The sequence below is a fragment of the Panulirus ornatus genome, chromosome 72 (genome assembly GCF_036320965.1).
Source record: "Panulirus ornatus isolate Po-2019 chromosome 72, ASM3632096v1, whole genome shotgun sequence".
Taxonomy (NCBI): domain Eukaryota; kingdom Metazoa; phylum Arthropoda; class Malacostraca; order Decapoda; family Palinuridae; genus Panulirus; species Panulirus ornatus.
In genome coordinates, this window is record NC_092295.1 from 10,197,847 (window position 1) to 10,213,244 (window position 15,398).

The 15,398-nt window shown below is 41.8% G+C and overlaps 1 protein-coding gene across 1 annotated transcript in view; it reads left to right on the top strand.

Moving 5' to 3' along the window:
- The window catches only part of LOC139748089 (uncharacterized), a 125,917-nt gene extending 115,696 nt beyond the window's left edge, over nucleotides 1-10,221 (top strand). Inside the window, 4 exon segments of the mRNA XM_071660701.1 lie at nucleotides 3,066-3,280; nucleotides 3,385-3,612; nucleotides 9,897-10,025; nucleotides 10,027-10,221. Of these exon segments, the coding sequence (XP_071516802.1) occupies nucleotides 3,066-3,280; nucleotides 3,385-3,612; nucleotides 9,897-10,025; nucleotides 10,027-10,221 (767 nt within the window).
- Nucleotides 10,222-15,398: the final 5,177 nt, after the last annotated feature.

Below are 15,398 nucleotides of genomic sequence, written 5' to 3' on the forward strand. Positions count from 1 at the left end.
CTCACCTTTGGTGTGCAAAGTGAGAATGTTAGGGAAAATGATTTGGTAAACAGAGAAGAGGTGGTAAAAACTTTGCGGAAGATGAAAGCCGGCAAGGCAGCGGGTTTGGATGGTATTGCAGTGGAATTTATTATAAAAGGGGGTGACTGTATTGTTGACTGGTTGGTAAGGTTATTTTATGTATGTATGACTCATGGTGAGGTGCCTGAGGATTGGCGGAATGCGTGCGTAGTGCCATTGTACAAAGGCAAAGGGGATAACAGTGAGTGCTCAAATTACAGAGGTATAAGTTTGTTGAGTATTCCTAGTAAATTATATGGGAGGGTATTGATGAGAGGGTGAAGGCATGTACAGAGCATCAGATTGGGGAAGAGCAGTGTGGTTTCAGAAGTGGTAGAGGATGTGTGGATCAAGTGTTTGCTTTGAAGAATGTATGTGAGAAATACTTAGAAAAGCAAATGGATTTGTATGTAGCATTTATGGATCTGGAAAAGGCATATGATAGAGTTGATAGAGATGCTCTGTGGAAGGTATTAAGAATATATGGTGTGGGAGGCAAGTTGTTAGAAGCAGTGAAAAGTTTTTATCGAGGATGTAAGGCATGTGTACGTGTAGGAAGAGAGGAAAGTGATTGGTTCTCAGTGAATGTAGGTTTGCGGCAGGGGTGTGTGATGTCTCCATGGTTGTTTAATTTGTTTATGGATGGGGTTGTTAGGGAGGTGAATGCAAGAGTTTTGGAAAGAGGGGCAAGTATAAAGTCTGTTGGGGATGAGAGAGCTTGGGAAGTGAGTCAGTTGCTGTTCGCTGATGATACAGCGCTGGTGGCTGATTCATGTGAGAAACTGCAGAAGCTGGTGACTGAGTTTGGTAAAGTGTGTGAAAGAATAAAGTTAAGAGTAAATGTGAATAAGAGCAAGGTTATTAGGTACAGTAGGGTTGAGGGTCAAGTCAATTGGGAGGTGAATTTGAATGGAGAAAAACTGTAGGAAGTGAAGTGTTTTAGATATCTGGGAGTGGATCTGGCAGCGGATGGAACCATGGAAGCGGAAGTGGATCATAGGGTGGTAGAGGGGGCGAAAATTCTGGGAGCCGTGAAGAATGTGTGGAAGTCGAGAACATTATCTCGGAAAGCAAAAATGGGTATGTTTGAAGGAATAGTGGTTCCAACAATGTTGTATGGTTGCAAGGCGTGGGCTATGGATAGAGTTGCGCGAAGGAGGATGGATGTGCTGGAAATGAGATGTTTGAGGACAATGTGTGGTGTAAGGTGGTTTCATCGAGTAAGTAACGTAAGGGTAAGAGAGATGTGTGGAAATAAAAATAGCGTGGTTGAGAGAGCAGAAGAGGGTGTTTTGAAATGGTTTGGGCACATGGAGAGAATGAGTGAGGAAAGATTGACCAAGAGGATATATTTGTCGGAGGTGGAGGGAACGAGGAGAAGAGGGAGAACAAATTGGAGGTGGAAAGATGGAGTGAAAAAGATTTTGTGTGATCGGTTCCTGAACATGCAGGAGGGTGAGAGGAGGGCAAGGAATAGAGTGAATTGGAGCGATGTGGTATACCGGGGTTGACGTGCTGTCAGTGGATTGAATCAAGGCATGTGAAGCGTCTGGGGTAAACCATGGAAAGCTGTGTAGGTATGTATATTTGCGTGTGTGGACGTATGTATATACATGTGTATGGGGGTGGGTTGGGCCATTTCTTTCGTCTGTTTCCTTGCGCTACCTCGCAAACGCGGGAGACAGCGACAAAGCAAAAAAAAAAAAAAAATATATATATATATATATATATATATATATATATATATATATACATATATATATATATATATATATATATATATATATATATATATATATATATATATATATATATATATATATATATATATATATATATATATATATTCCTGTGAGTCCACGGGGAAAATGAAACACGATAAGTTCCCAAGTGCACCTTCGTGTAATAATCACTTCATCAGGTGAGACAGAATAGAGAAATATAAGTCAGTTGATATACATCGACGAAACGAAGCTAGGACGCCATTTGGTAAACATGCGATTGCCCAAATGGTTTCCTAGCTTCGTCTCTTCAACATATATCAATTTACATATTTCTCATGTAGTGGACACAGCAGCGATTGGAACAATGGGAGCGGAAGCGAGTCACAAGCTGGATGAAGGGGAGAAGGTTCTTGGAGCATTGAAGAAGTTTGAAAAGGGAGATCGTCATTTGTGAGGTTGGGAGGTGGGGAAAGGTCACGTTTGAAGGTACGAATGCCATAGACAAGGATATGCTTAGAAGAGTGGATGTGCTGCAAATGGAAAGCATGAGGAAAATATGTAGTGGGAGGAGGTTTGATCGAGTAAGTAATGATAGGTTAGAAAGAAGTGTAGTAATATGAAGAGTGTGGTTGAGAGAACTATGAGAAAACAGATGAAGAGAGGTTGACAAACAGTATATATGTGTCGAAAAATGAAGCAGAGAAGGAGAGTGAGATGATATTGGAGATGGGAGGATGGAGTGTAAAAAATGTTGAGTGACTGGGGCCTGAGCATGCAAGAGGATGAAAGGCGTGAAATAAAGTGAACTGGAACAATATGGTATACAGGGATCGACGTGCTATCAGTGAACTGAACCAGGTTATTTGGAGCTGCTGGGGAAACCATGAAAGGGTCCGTGAGGCCTGATTGTGGACTGGGGCTGTTGTTTCAGTGCATTGCACATAACAGCAAGAGAAAGAATGTGGCCTTTGTCTGTTCCTGGCGCTACCTTGCTAACAGCTGGGTTGACTGTGGACTGAATGCCGCAATATATGTGCTCAAACCTGGGCTGCCGGTCAATGCATTGCGATCAGAAACGCTAACAGCCATACGACGGACGTCCATAAATATGTTACTTTATTCTTGAGAGCTTCACCTTTCTCTTCAATGAATTAATTATACCAATAAGAGATTGTTCCTAGCTGAGGTAAACCACAAATATTATTCTCGTTTTGGAGTAATGTTTCTTGAGCATGACACACACCTCTGTACTGGTTTCCATCACCCTTCCCACACCAACAGTGGAGCTGTTCCCTGGAGAGGAGAACCCCGTCACCCTTACGAGGAAGTACAGCACCACCTTCGGCTGTGACTTCAACCTGGTGCTGTACCCGTTTGACGAGCAGCACTGTGATATGCACCTCCGGATGCTCTCAGCCTCCAAGACATATCTCACTTTTGACGAGATAATCACCTCTGCTGCCTATTATGGTTCTGAACTTCTGCTGGAGTACCAGGTTCGTGTGCAGATGTGTTCAAGCAGGTACTCGACCTACATTGTAATAAGTTTCAATTCAGTCTACGTATAACAATATTTTAAACCATTTTTCCATTTCTCTAGCTCCAGCAACCCAAACTCTTGTACGACAATAGTCAAGAGTTCAGTGAAATGAGGGTTAGGATACCGCTGACACGGCGAGCTGGTTATGCAATCCTGAACATCTATACACCCTCCCTGATCCTGCTAGTCATCAGCTACGTGAGCCTCTTCTTCCGGCCACATATCTTCGAGGTTCGGGTCATGACAACTTTGACTTCGCTGCTCGTGTTGGCTACACTCTTTACACAGGTGAAGAAGGCTGTATGTTATGGTGGAAGCCATGTGTGTCAGGCGCTGTTTCTACAGGCGTTAGACCACCGTGTTGATCCCTGAACAGAAAATATAACTAATTTTGGTCCAGACCAATCATCATTGCTAGTCTAGTCAAATGTATTAGCCAATCAGAATGTATGTGATTAGTTTCGTTTGTTTTGGGTGACTTTGGCTACTGTCCACTTCATCAACAAAGGTGAAAATCTCACTCAAACAGTTAGTACTGTGTGTATATATGGATAGCCACTTCCTCACACACGACCTCTCGTGCATGGATTGCCAGCACTTAAATACGATCTCCCATGTATGGATAGCTACTACCTTACATATGACCTCCATGTATGGATGGCCTCTACCTTACATACGACCTCTCATGTATGGATGACCCCTACCTTACATACGACCTCTAAAGTATTGATAGCAACCACTTTGTATACAACCTGTAATGTATCAGTGGCCACTACCTCCCATGTATTCTCACATACGACCACTTACGTATGGACAATGACTACCTTATATACAAATCACTGATGTATGGATGGCCACTACCTTACATACGACCACTCATGCACGGATGGTCACTACATTACATATAACCATCCATGTATCGATGGCCACTACCTTATATTCTACCTCTCATGTGTAGATGACTACTACCTGACGTAAGACCTTTTATGTATGGATGGTAATCATATTACATGGTAAATCCTGCTTTCGTATTGCCACAGATTAAGAAAAACTGATCTAGATATACAGTAGCGTACATATGAGGTATGCACAGTGAACTGCAGTCTTGTATACAGTGCCCTTTTTCTATGTTAGAGGCTTCTAACATAACCGTTAAGCTCCTTAGGGTTTCTTTTGCTATTTTCATCAATATACACTTCATGATGACGTTTTCTTTGTTACCTATGAAAATCTATATACCTTATTTTTCATGTTGGTTTTTAGATTATCTGTGTTTCTTCAGAGCCACTTTCTTAGTCAACAGGCACTATTTCGTTTCACCGTCTACCTCCCTGGTTTCGGTTTAGAAATAAACCGTCTACTACACACTGGTACGTATGTTGCCTTTGATGCTAAGATTTTTTTGGGAAGCTTTTTCAAGCTACGTTCCTGTCATTTTCGTTGACTATATCATTCGAGGTTTGCCTGTTAAGAACAAAGCGAAGATCATAAACATTTGCTCGTTTACGATGGAAAGATTTTCGCGGCTGTCATTTTGATTAATATTCCGTGCAGTATTGAAAGCAATCTTAAAAGTGATTTGGGGGTGATGACTTGTACCCAACGTTTTTCCACCTTCAACATTACTAATGAGACTCTCATTTGTAGTGAGGACTAAAGTTAATATATTCTCGTCATGAGTAGGTTTCTCGAGTAATTAGAATAGGGAATTATCAAGCAACTTCAGTATCTTAAAATCTGAAACTGTAATAGAATCTTGTTCAATATAGATTTCTTCTATCTGATCATAAGATTCTTCGTCTGCCTATAGTGCACGTACGTCGGGTCTATAAACTGATCCTACCGTTATCTTGTTATGTTGTTTATCTTTGCCTTCTACAAAATTGAAGTCGGCATTGCTACAACAGTTGGTTTCTACAGATTGTATCCTGGAGCTGTGTATTCAGCATGGACGTCTTCATTGCTGGTATCTAACCAAGATTCGGAAATGGCAATTATATCATCCTTCTAACGCTGTTGATACTAACTCTCAGACTTTAGTTTTATACTCCGAACGTTAATATAAGATTGTCTTGACGAAACTGAGAGCTATCTGGAAAGGTAATTACAAGGTGGATGTGTCTGCTCCACATGGGCTGCAATTTTTTCTTCTTTTTACAAAAACGTACGTGTAGACTCGCCGAGGAGCCTACCAAAACGCACAGCTCCCAGGTAATTCAGATGAAGTTCGTCCTTCATAAACTTATAATACCACATGTCGAAATGCCGCCACAAGTTTATGAACTCAACTCCTCCCTGAAAACAGATATTCACTAATCTATTGTTGAGATTGAACGCCTTACAAAAGAAGGCGTTCCCAGCAACGATCCTTTGTAGAACTCCTGAAATGATATTATTAGTTCTATTTCGAAAACGTCGATTAAGGCAGACGATATTTCTCCAACAGCTCCTCCGATCTCATCTTCGGTACATCGTTAGCACCTTCATGACAAACAGCATATGTATCATCATCAGTGCCATCACAAGCCTCGTCTGCACCGTCGGCAACATCATCTATCCTGGCACCTTGAAAACAAACAGTCTACGACGTAAAGGGTTTTTGGCACAGAATTCCATTAGCTGGATCATAAAGTCACCTACAAGCCTTACTTCGCCGTGTTCGTTATTGTCGACATCAACCAAAATCTGAAACGGATTTTTGTAAATATTGGCATCAAAGTTGAAAGGGTCAGTTTTCCCTGGTGAGGGAAGTATAATTTTGGGTTGTTTGAACGCCCACTACGCTACTGTCCGAAGCTAATGACTCACTCCCTGGTTCTTTTGGTCTATCCACAACAGGGGATGTGTTGATCTGCTTATATGTACGCACAACATGGGATGTTGATCTACTTATGTGTACTCGTAACAGGGCAAGTGTTAGTCTGTTCATGTATACTCACCAACGGAAATGTGTTGGTCTAGTCGTGTATACTCAGCAAATGGGATATCTAAGTTTACTTGAGTCTCCTCGACTGTTTTCTTGGTTAACAATCGATCACAGACATAATATCTTACACCTCTCCACTTCTATAACTAATGCACGCCTATTTCCCCATAGTATGGTATATAGTTATTGTTCTCTTCATTTTCTCTTCCTCAGTAATTTCACTTTCATCTCAGTATGTGTCGCAACCCTTTTACGTCTTCTTTTATTCCCCTTTTGACATTATAGTCTCATTTCTATTTCATCATTTCTGTCCCCGATCCTTACATCTTGTGCTTCAGATTGTCCTCTTCCCTCATTTTCTGTGCCCGTGTCTTTTTCCTCACTTTCTCTCAATGCCATCCCTTTTCCTGTGAAATCACATCACTTCCTCATCCTTATTTCTCACCATCACTTCATTTTGTCGTACTTCCTGTGCTTCAAGACAAATTATCTCAATCACATTATGATAATGATTAACAATATGAAATCATTAGCGACACAGATAATCTATTTCGACTAAGTATCTTTTCGGAAGGCGGTATTCTAAAAGCCACCAGTTATCAAGAACAGGAACTCAAGATGAAGACAGTCTTACACAGTTCTTACAAATGTACAAACAGCGCATGTGTGTGTCTGTATTTCAAGTGTTTGCTGGTGTCGTATGTAACTGAGAAGGGAAGTTCCCAGCTTATATTGCCAACTTTGTGGAACAATCGGTTTTACTGCTTACTGTTTCCTGAATATTGTATATACGGGAATGGTTACTCTGATCTACTCTACTCTAATCTACTCTATTCTACTCTATACTGGGCACGCGCGCTGAGATAATTTATTTTTTTGTGTGTGTGTTGTGTGTGTGTGTATGGCACCCGAATTCGCAAGGGAGAAAATGAGATAGGTTATACCTACTACTTGACTATACATAAATCCAAAATCTCCCCACTGCAATAACGCTGGACTGAGGAAAATTATGCAACAAAAGAGCATGATTTGTTTGAGCTCTGAAAATGTTAATGGGAGAGAGTGTGAAAATCTCTACATCTATAGAGAACACTTTCCTAAGATTGATATCACAGGTTCATATGCAGTATCATATCACACTGTAACCATGACTATATTTCTTTAGTGAAACCTTAAGATTTTAGTACAAAAAACATATGTTTTAACATACACATCCGAATGTCATGCAAGTAAAGACACACAGTACATCGCTCATCCTTCTGTATCATCGCTCAGGAAACTGCAGCTCATCGTCACCAGCTTCCCTTTCTCTGCTGTGCTGATATTCGCCTAGCTGATAGGATGATGACGTCATTAGCATTTGAGCCAAAATAAACTTAATGATGATATCATAATGACGTCAGTAACCAGACACCCTTTCCTAAATCCGCTGAATTTATCAGACCACTCGAGCTTTAACCCAAGACTGAAGAGCAAAGACATATGTTGTTATCCAGTGACGTTCATACGTGTCGAGTGTACGTGGCAAACGTCACCTTACGTGATGACCAGGACATTCAGTGGCCAATCCTAGCTAAGGAGACTGTTGGTATAGTATCAATTAAGAAAACGAGTTGTTTTCTTATCATCTTAAATCTTTTATTTTTCTCGAGACTGCTGACCTTAAGATAAATGCAAAAAAAAAAAAAAAAGATTTAGATGTTCAATGACAACTTTGTCCGACGTCTGCATAACAAGAGCTTTTCTGAATTAATGATCACAAAGTTGGGTTCAAGAGCAGACCACAGTTTACACATTGTTACACATGTTTACACATTGTTGATTGTATTCCCAGCTTGTATCAGACAAGATATGTAAGAATGGTGGTGAGGCAGGTAGAGTTTTGCACATTAAGGCGACCGGATTACCTGTACCTTATGCCTCGAAAGTATTGTTGCACATATTTCTGGTATTCTGAGACATTATGAAGCAAAACGTGTTTGGTGTTTCTTGTTTATGAAAGATACTTTTTCTTTTTTCACAATGTACTGAAGATTTCGTGCTACTGGGCTCCACCTGCTTGAGGTTACAACACGAGTGAAAATTCATCTTTGGCTAGGCTGTTTCACTGAAATACAATCTGGTCAGGGCACCTTTTACTTCAGAGGAGACAGTATTTCCAAGCTACTGGAAGTAGCTCGGTCTAGGACTGAAGGAGCCTTTGGAAAGATCCGGGGTAATACTAAGGCTCCTTCATTGTAACTGATCCTGGGATTTCTTTGAAGGTTTTACTAATAGAAAAATGATACTGTGGCGAAAATCCAGCTCGAACTGTCCACGAGAGTGCAATAGCTTTGGTTAACAATGGATATGGTCAGCAAGAAGATGATATGCATCCCAATGAAATTACAAACAGAATCAGGGTTGCTCGATTGTAAATAGTTGTTCACGTCTGTTCACCAAAGCTTAAATTTACAACAGTAGTTGTGTGTGCTGTTTCTCAGCCACGGGAATGCAATAGGCAGGATATGTGTCAGGGTTTAGCCACGTTCATAGACTTAAGTAGATTCGGGATATGGTTGATCTGAAACTCCAACTGTTTTCTGTGACAGTGATGCGTTCAACTATTTTGCCACAATTGCTATGACAGGTGTGTTCTATATCAATTACATCATCGACTACAGCGGGAGATTTTGCTTGCCTGCATGTGAATGTCTTGATGTCTGAGTCTGGGAATAGGCTAGGTAAAGTTCTATACATGTGACCCATTTCATAACAAGTGGGGTGCACCACAACAAAGGTAGCCACTCGGATCTCTGCACGGCTGATGGCATCCGAAACTTTAAGGGGCACCTTGAACATCTGCGATATCTCCAAACATACACGTTACATAATCAGAGGCCCATCTTCTTTAGAGGTACTAAGATTTTCTTATGGCTGACTTGTATGTGCTTTTACCATATTGTTATGTACAATAAAAATTGTGACAAATACGAGGATATTTAGAATGTAATGACAAATATAATCAAGTGAGGACACATAGGTTACCCACTCCTTGTTACTGACCTTGTTGTATCCTTCTGAAGATCTCTCCACTGTTTTGTTCTTCTTGCATTCCATGTGACTCCTTAGCAACACATCCTTGGCTGCGGAGAATTGGTGGAGTCTGAACCTTTCCATCCCTCGCTAACCAGCTTTTAATTCAATATCTGCCAATCATTCCAACCACTGATATCGGTCTTTTGCGTTCGGTATGGTGCTCTAACGGTAATCGTTCATCTAGTTCTATAGCTTGCATGTACTTCTACACATGCGGAAAGTAGCGCCCGTTGCGTCAAAACAATCCAGGGCCTAGTGTGCGTTTGAATGGAATGGTTAATGAGTAAGTAATAACTGTTAACGCTTCAGATGACAAGGATATTAAGAAACATATTTTCATTTCTGGCAGGATGCTTAAGCAGTTTTACTTCATTGCACATTTCATACTCTGATCTTTTATATTATTTCAGTTAGTTATTCCAGATATATTCCAACGAATCACAATTATTCAGACTTACATTAAGAAGTCCCATATCATAAATATAATTCCAAACTACGATATTCCTTCGAAACTATGCTAAAAACATACACACTTATGCTACAACGGTAACACTGCCTCCACCACCAGGTCTCCGCGTCGCTGCCCAAGACGTCGTACTTCAAGATGGTGGATGTGTGGCTCCTCTTCTGCATCGTAATGAGCTTCATCATCATCATCTTCCACGCCATCATCGACAACTCTTTAGGGGACGCCATACCTGGCTGTGGCTGCCTCCTCGCTCCCAGTACCAACCAAAGTGCTTCCCCTCTCCCCAGGCAGCCCTACCTTCAGCACCAGGAGCTACGGAACCATCAATAACACCACCAAAAGGCTCATTAATGTCTCCCGCTTAAGCCTCATCGTCCTCGTTATCCTCTTCAACTTAATCTATTGGTCGTTTATCTTTGGTTGATCTAAATTTTGTATGACTCATGTTTTGTCTACTGGAAGTTATCCATCCAATAAGTAGATTGTGTCACTGTCGATCTTGGATTCCAATGAACGAGTTGTGATGAAATGTTCGACTTAACTTGATCAAGATCCTTTCTTTATTTATTGTAATTTTAGGATTTTCTGCTGCAGAATCTTACTTTTTCTGCTGAATTCAATTCCTGTCATTAAACTTTCCTTTTCTCCACTTACCTCCTCTCCGTCACGAGAATTTTTCTCGGATGTTACTCTTTGGTTCTGGCGCTGGCTACACATGTTGAGGTTATTATCATGCTTTATAAGTCGTTTGGTTTGCGTGGTGTTTCACGACCAAGAAATTAAGAGATCAGTCAGGTGTATATCTTTTATCTGTGTATCTTGTAATTGATGAATAGGAAAATCTGATAACATCTGCAGTGGTGTATCATATTTTTCTAAATAGTAAATGACCCTAGTAACAATATTAAGAGATATAACTTTTATATATAAAAAAAAAGTCGACAGAAGTGATATATTGGTTGATGATCTTTATACTGACTTTGCTCAGCTTGTCCCCGAGGCTATTTGTCTTTGTTTCTTGATCCTAGCTGCACCTAATACGAGTATGCTGTCATATCTGCCAGCTTCACTGATTATATATGGTAAATTATACATAATGAATGAGAGAGAAACAAGCCATTATCCTATAGTCCGTATCTAGAAATCTTTTGAAAGTATTTCCTGACAGTGTTGAGCTGAAAGTTAGGCTTCATACTGAGAATATAACTTACAAATAACATATTCAGCAAAGGTAATACTTTTTTATGATGAGCGTCATAACGTCATAACGTTTACTCATGCTTTAGTATGATCGTGATTGTAAGGAATAGATTCTGTGAAACATGTCACCTGATCAAAACGAAACCAACCTCCACTAAAAGCTTCAAGAGCCCAAGGCTTCCCGAGGGACTAAGTTCAATGAACAAAGAACAGAAAAACAAGAAATATCAGCCAAGACCACAACCAAAATCATAGACAAGAAATTACCTTTTCATCTCAGTTTTAATTTGGCAGTATAAAAGAACTTATCGTAACTAAAGATTCAATGAATTAACCTGAAAAACGCTTTACCTGTCTTTACTCAAAGCACTGGTGACAAAATATATCCAACAAAGTCAGTGATACAAGCAAGAAATCATGTAATCTTACTGGATTCATGATTACAGCATGACCCCAAATTCAACAAATTCAACAAAGCTGAAACGAAAATGAAATCAGTAACTTTTTCATGTTTCCTAATCCTTGGACTTCATGTTCCAAATAACAAATCGAAGTAGTAGCAGTAATATCGATGTAAATGCAAGGCACATAACGATGCCTTGAGAACAGCAAGACTCCCCAGAACGCATGGGAGTGGAGTCTCACAACGTCAGCAACTGCAAACCAGACTGTTAACTTGCCACTACCATCTAGGATATTTGGAAAGACTCTCGTCAGTCAAGTCTTGCCGCTGTTTACTAAACGCAACTTTCTAAATCAACAGCAGCACAATGTTATATCAAAAAGCATCAATGATGCTCGACTCAGCGGTAGAAAACAGCAATTATCCCACTAAATCTACTCTTCATCTCCACAAGACCCTTGATACAATGAACCACTTCAAACTACCTCTCCAAAATCACTTCGTTCATCCTATGGGTACCTCTTCAAGCCTGCACAGCTCATCCCAGGAACTACCCCTCCAGGCATCTTCGTTCATCCTAGAATTACCCCTCCAGGATCATCCTACTCAGGAATGACCCTTCCAGGCCCATTCTTCCCAGGAACTAATCCTACATGCCCACTCCATTCACCCAGACATTATCCCTTATCCCTCCTGGCTAGCCTCATTTATTCCAAGAACTACCCTCTCAAGCTCTCCCGCTCCTCCTAGGGACTGCCCTTCCAAACCATCCCCAGTCATCCCAGAGACTACCCCTCTAGGCCCGCCCCGATCACCCAAGGAACTTCCCTTCCAGGTCCTCCCAGGTCAGCCCAGGTCACCCTAAGGAATTAACCTGCCAGGTCTTCCCAGGTCCGCCCAAGTCACCGCAAGAATTAACCTTCCAGGTCCGACCCGTTCATCCCAGTTCCTACCACTCTAAATCCACCCAACTCATCCCAGGATCTAACCCTTCAGGCACGCCCACATATTCTGGAAAGTACCCCTTCAGGCCCACTACACTCACCCGAGGAATTGCCCGTCAAACCCCGCCCGGTTCATCACAGAGATTACCACTCCAAGCCCGCCGGACCCATTTTAAGAACGAACCTTCCAGGAACACCATGGCCATGCCAGGAACTATACTTCCAGGCCCACCCCGCATCATTCCAGTCACTATTCCTCCAGGCCCACCCCACATCATTCTAGTGACTGTTCCTCCAGGCCCACCCCGCATTATTCTAGTGACTTCCTCCAGGCCCACCCCGCATCATTCCAGTGACTGTTCCTCCAGGCCCACCCGCATCATTCCAGTGACTGTTCCTCCAGGCTCATCCCACTCCCACCAAGGAGCTACCCCTCCATGCCCATTCTGCTCACCCCAAGAACTACCCTTCCAAACACCTCCCGCTTATCCTAAGGACAGCCCCTCCAAGCCAGCCGCAATTATCCTAGACACTACCCCTCCAGGCCCCTCGTCTAGACCACCCCAGGGATTGCCCTTCTAGGCCCCACCTGTTCTTCCAAGTTATTGCTCTTGACTCTTCAACTCCACTCCGTTTATCTCAGGAAGCAACACTCCAGTCCCATCCCGATCATCCCAGGAACTACCCTGCAGGTCCGCCACGGTCAGTCAAGGCACTACCCGTCCAAGTCCGACTCAATCATCCCAGTTACTGCCACACCAAGCCCACTGCTCCTCATCCCAGGATCTGACCCTCCATGCACGCCCGCTCATCCCAGGAAATGCTCCTCCTGGCTCGCACCGGTCACCCCAGTAACGATCCCTCCAGGTTTGCCCCGTTTATCCTAGTTACCGGGCCTCCAAGCTTATCCCGCGCATCCCAGGAACTACTCACCCACGCCTGCTTACTCGCCCAGGAACTACCTCTCCAGGCCCACCCTACCTATCTCAAGAATCACCCCTACAGGCCCACTCTGCTCATCCTGGAGACTACCCCGACTGACCTACTCGTTCTTCCTAAGAACTATCCCACCAGGTCCACTCCGTTCATCCCAGACATTACCCTTCCAAGCCTTCCCTGCTCATCTTAGGGATTTTCATATTGAATTTATTAAGAAAAGGATGTGACTATCGTTGAGTGGTTAGTTATTATATTCAGTGCATGTACGCATGGATCACCGGTGGGGTGCAATGGGGACAAAGGCAAGTGCTCAAACTATAGAGATATATGTTTCCTGAGTGCATCTGTAGATTGTATGACTGAGAGGGTGAAGTATGTACAGAACATCAGACTGGGGAGGAACAATGTGGTTTCAGTAGTAGTAGAGGATGTGTGGATCAGCTATTCGTTTTAAAGACTGAGTGTGAACAATACGTAGAGAAATATGATCTGTATGTGGCAGTTATGGAGAAAGCATATGGTAGGACTGATAGAGATGCCTTATGGAAGATCTTAAGAATATATGGTGTGAGAATTGTATTTGAAGATTTAGTATTTCTAACGATATTGCACGGGCTTTAGTTGGGGATGTGTGGCAAAGGATGAATATGCTGGAAATGAAACCTCTGAGGACATTAAGGTGTGAGGTGATTTGATCGAGTAATGAAAGGGTATGAGAGAGGGTGTGGTAATATCAAAAATAAGTGTGATTGAGAGCGGTGAATAGGGTGTGTCGAAATCGTTTGGAAAGAATATGAGGTGAGGTTGACAAAGAGGATATATGTATCAGAAATGGAGGGAACAAGGAGAAAGGCCACCAAACTGGAGATGGAAGGATGGAGTAGAAAACATTTTGAATAACTGGGTCCTGAATATGCAAGAGAGTGAAGGGCATGCACGGGTTCGAGTGAATTGGAATGGTGCGATATACAGAGTGGACTACACCAGGGTATTTGAAGCGGCTGGGGAAAACAGCGGAAAGACTTATGAGGCCTGGACAGGAGGCTGTGGTTTTAATGCATTGCACACGACAGTTAGAGAATGGATATGAGGGAATGCGGTACCTCGCTAACACGGAAAGAAATTATCAGATCTTTGTCAGCAGAATAGTTCTACAACTATGGATGATCCATTTCTTCAATATTCTTCACAATGGTGCGAGATGCGCTCAAGAGAACGGGGCACCTAGAGAGATATAATAACGGATTGCGGATGGTCTTCATAAACCTTACCCAAGGCTGAACCATCAGCAGAGGAAGACCACTTAACCCTTGGATCTATCAGACCAACAGTTGCCGAAGTTTATTTGTTCTATGGGTTTCACGATGTGTTAGAACTTAAATTCTTGTTCAGACATCGCCTATTTCTTTTTGTGATTCATGGTATTTGGGTCAGTTGGAGCCACGTATGGATATAGTTTGGGGATAAATAGCCTATAAATGATAATAATGGTAGTAATGATAATGTTAATAATAATAATAATAATAATAATAATAATAATAATAATGTTAATAATGATAATGATAATAATAATAATGATAATAATATGATAGAGTTGACAGAATTGTTCTGTGGAAGGTATTATGATTATATGGTGTGGGAGGCAAGTTGTTAGAAGCAGTGAAAAGTTTTTATCGAGGATGTAAGGCATGTTTACATGTAGGAAGAGAGGAAAGTGATTGGTTCTAAGTGAATGTAGGTTTGCGACAGGGGTGTGTGATGTCTCCATGGTTGTTTAATTTGTTTATTCATGGGTTTGTCAGGGAGCTGAATGAAAGAGTTTTGGAAAGAGGGGCAAGTATGCAGTCTGTTGTGGATGAGAGCTTGGGAAGTGAGTCAGTTGTTGTTCGCTGATGATACATCGCTAGTGGCTGATTTATTTGAGAAACTGCAGAAGCAGGTAAATGAGTTTGCTAAAGTGTGTGAAAGAAGAAAGTTGAGAGTAAATGTGAATAAGAGCAAGGTTATTAGGTACAGAAGGGTTGAGGGTCAAGTCAACTGGGATGTAAGTTTGAATGGAGAAAAACTGGAGGAAGTGAAGTGTTTTAGATATCTGGGAGTGGATCTGGCAGCGGA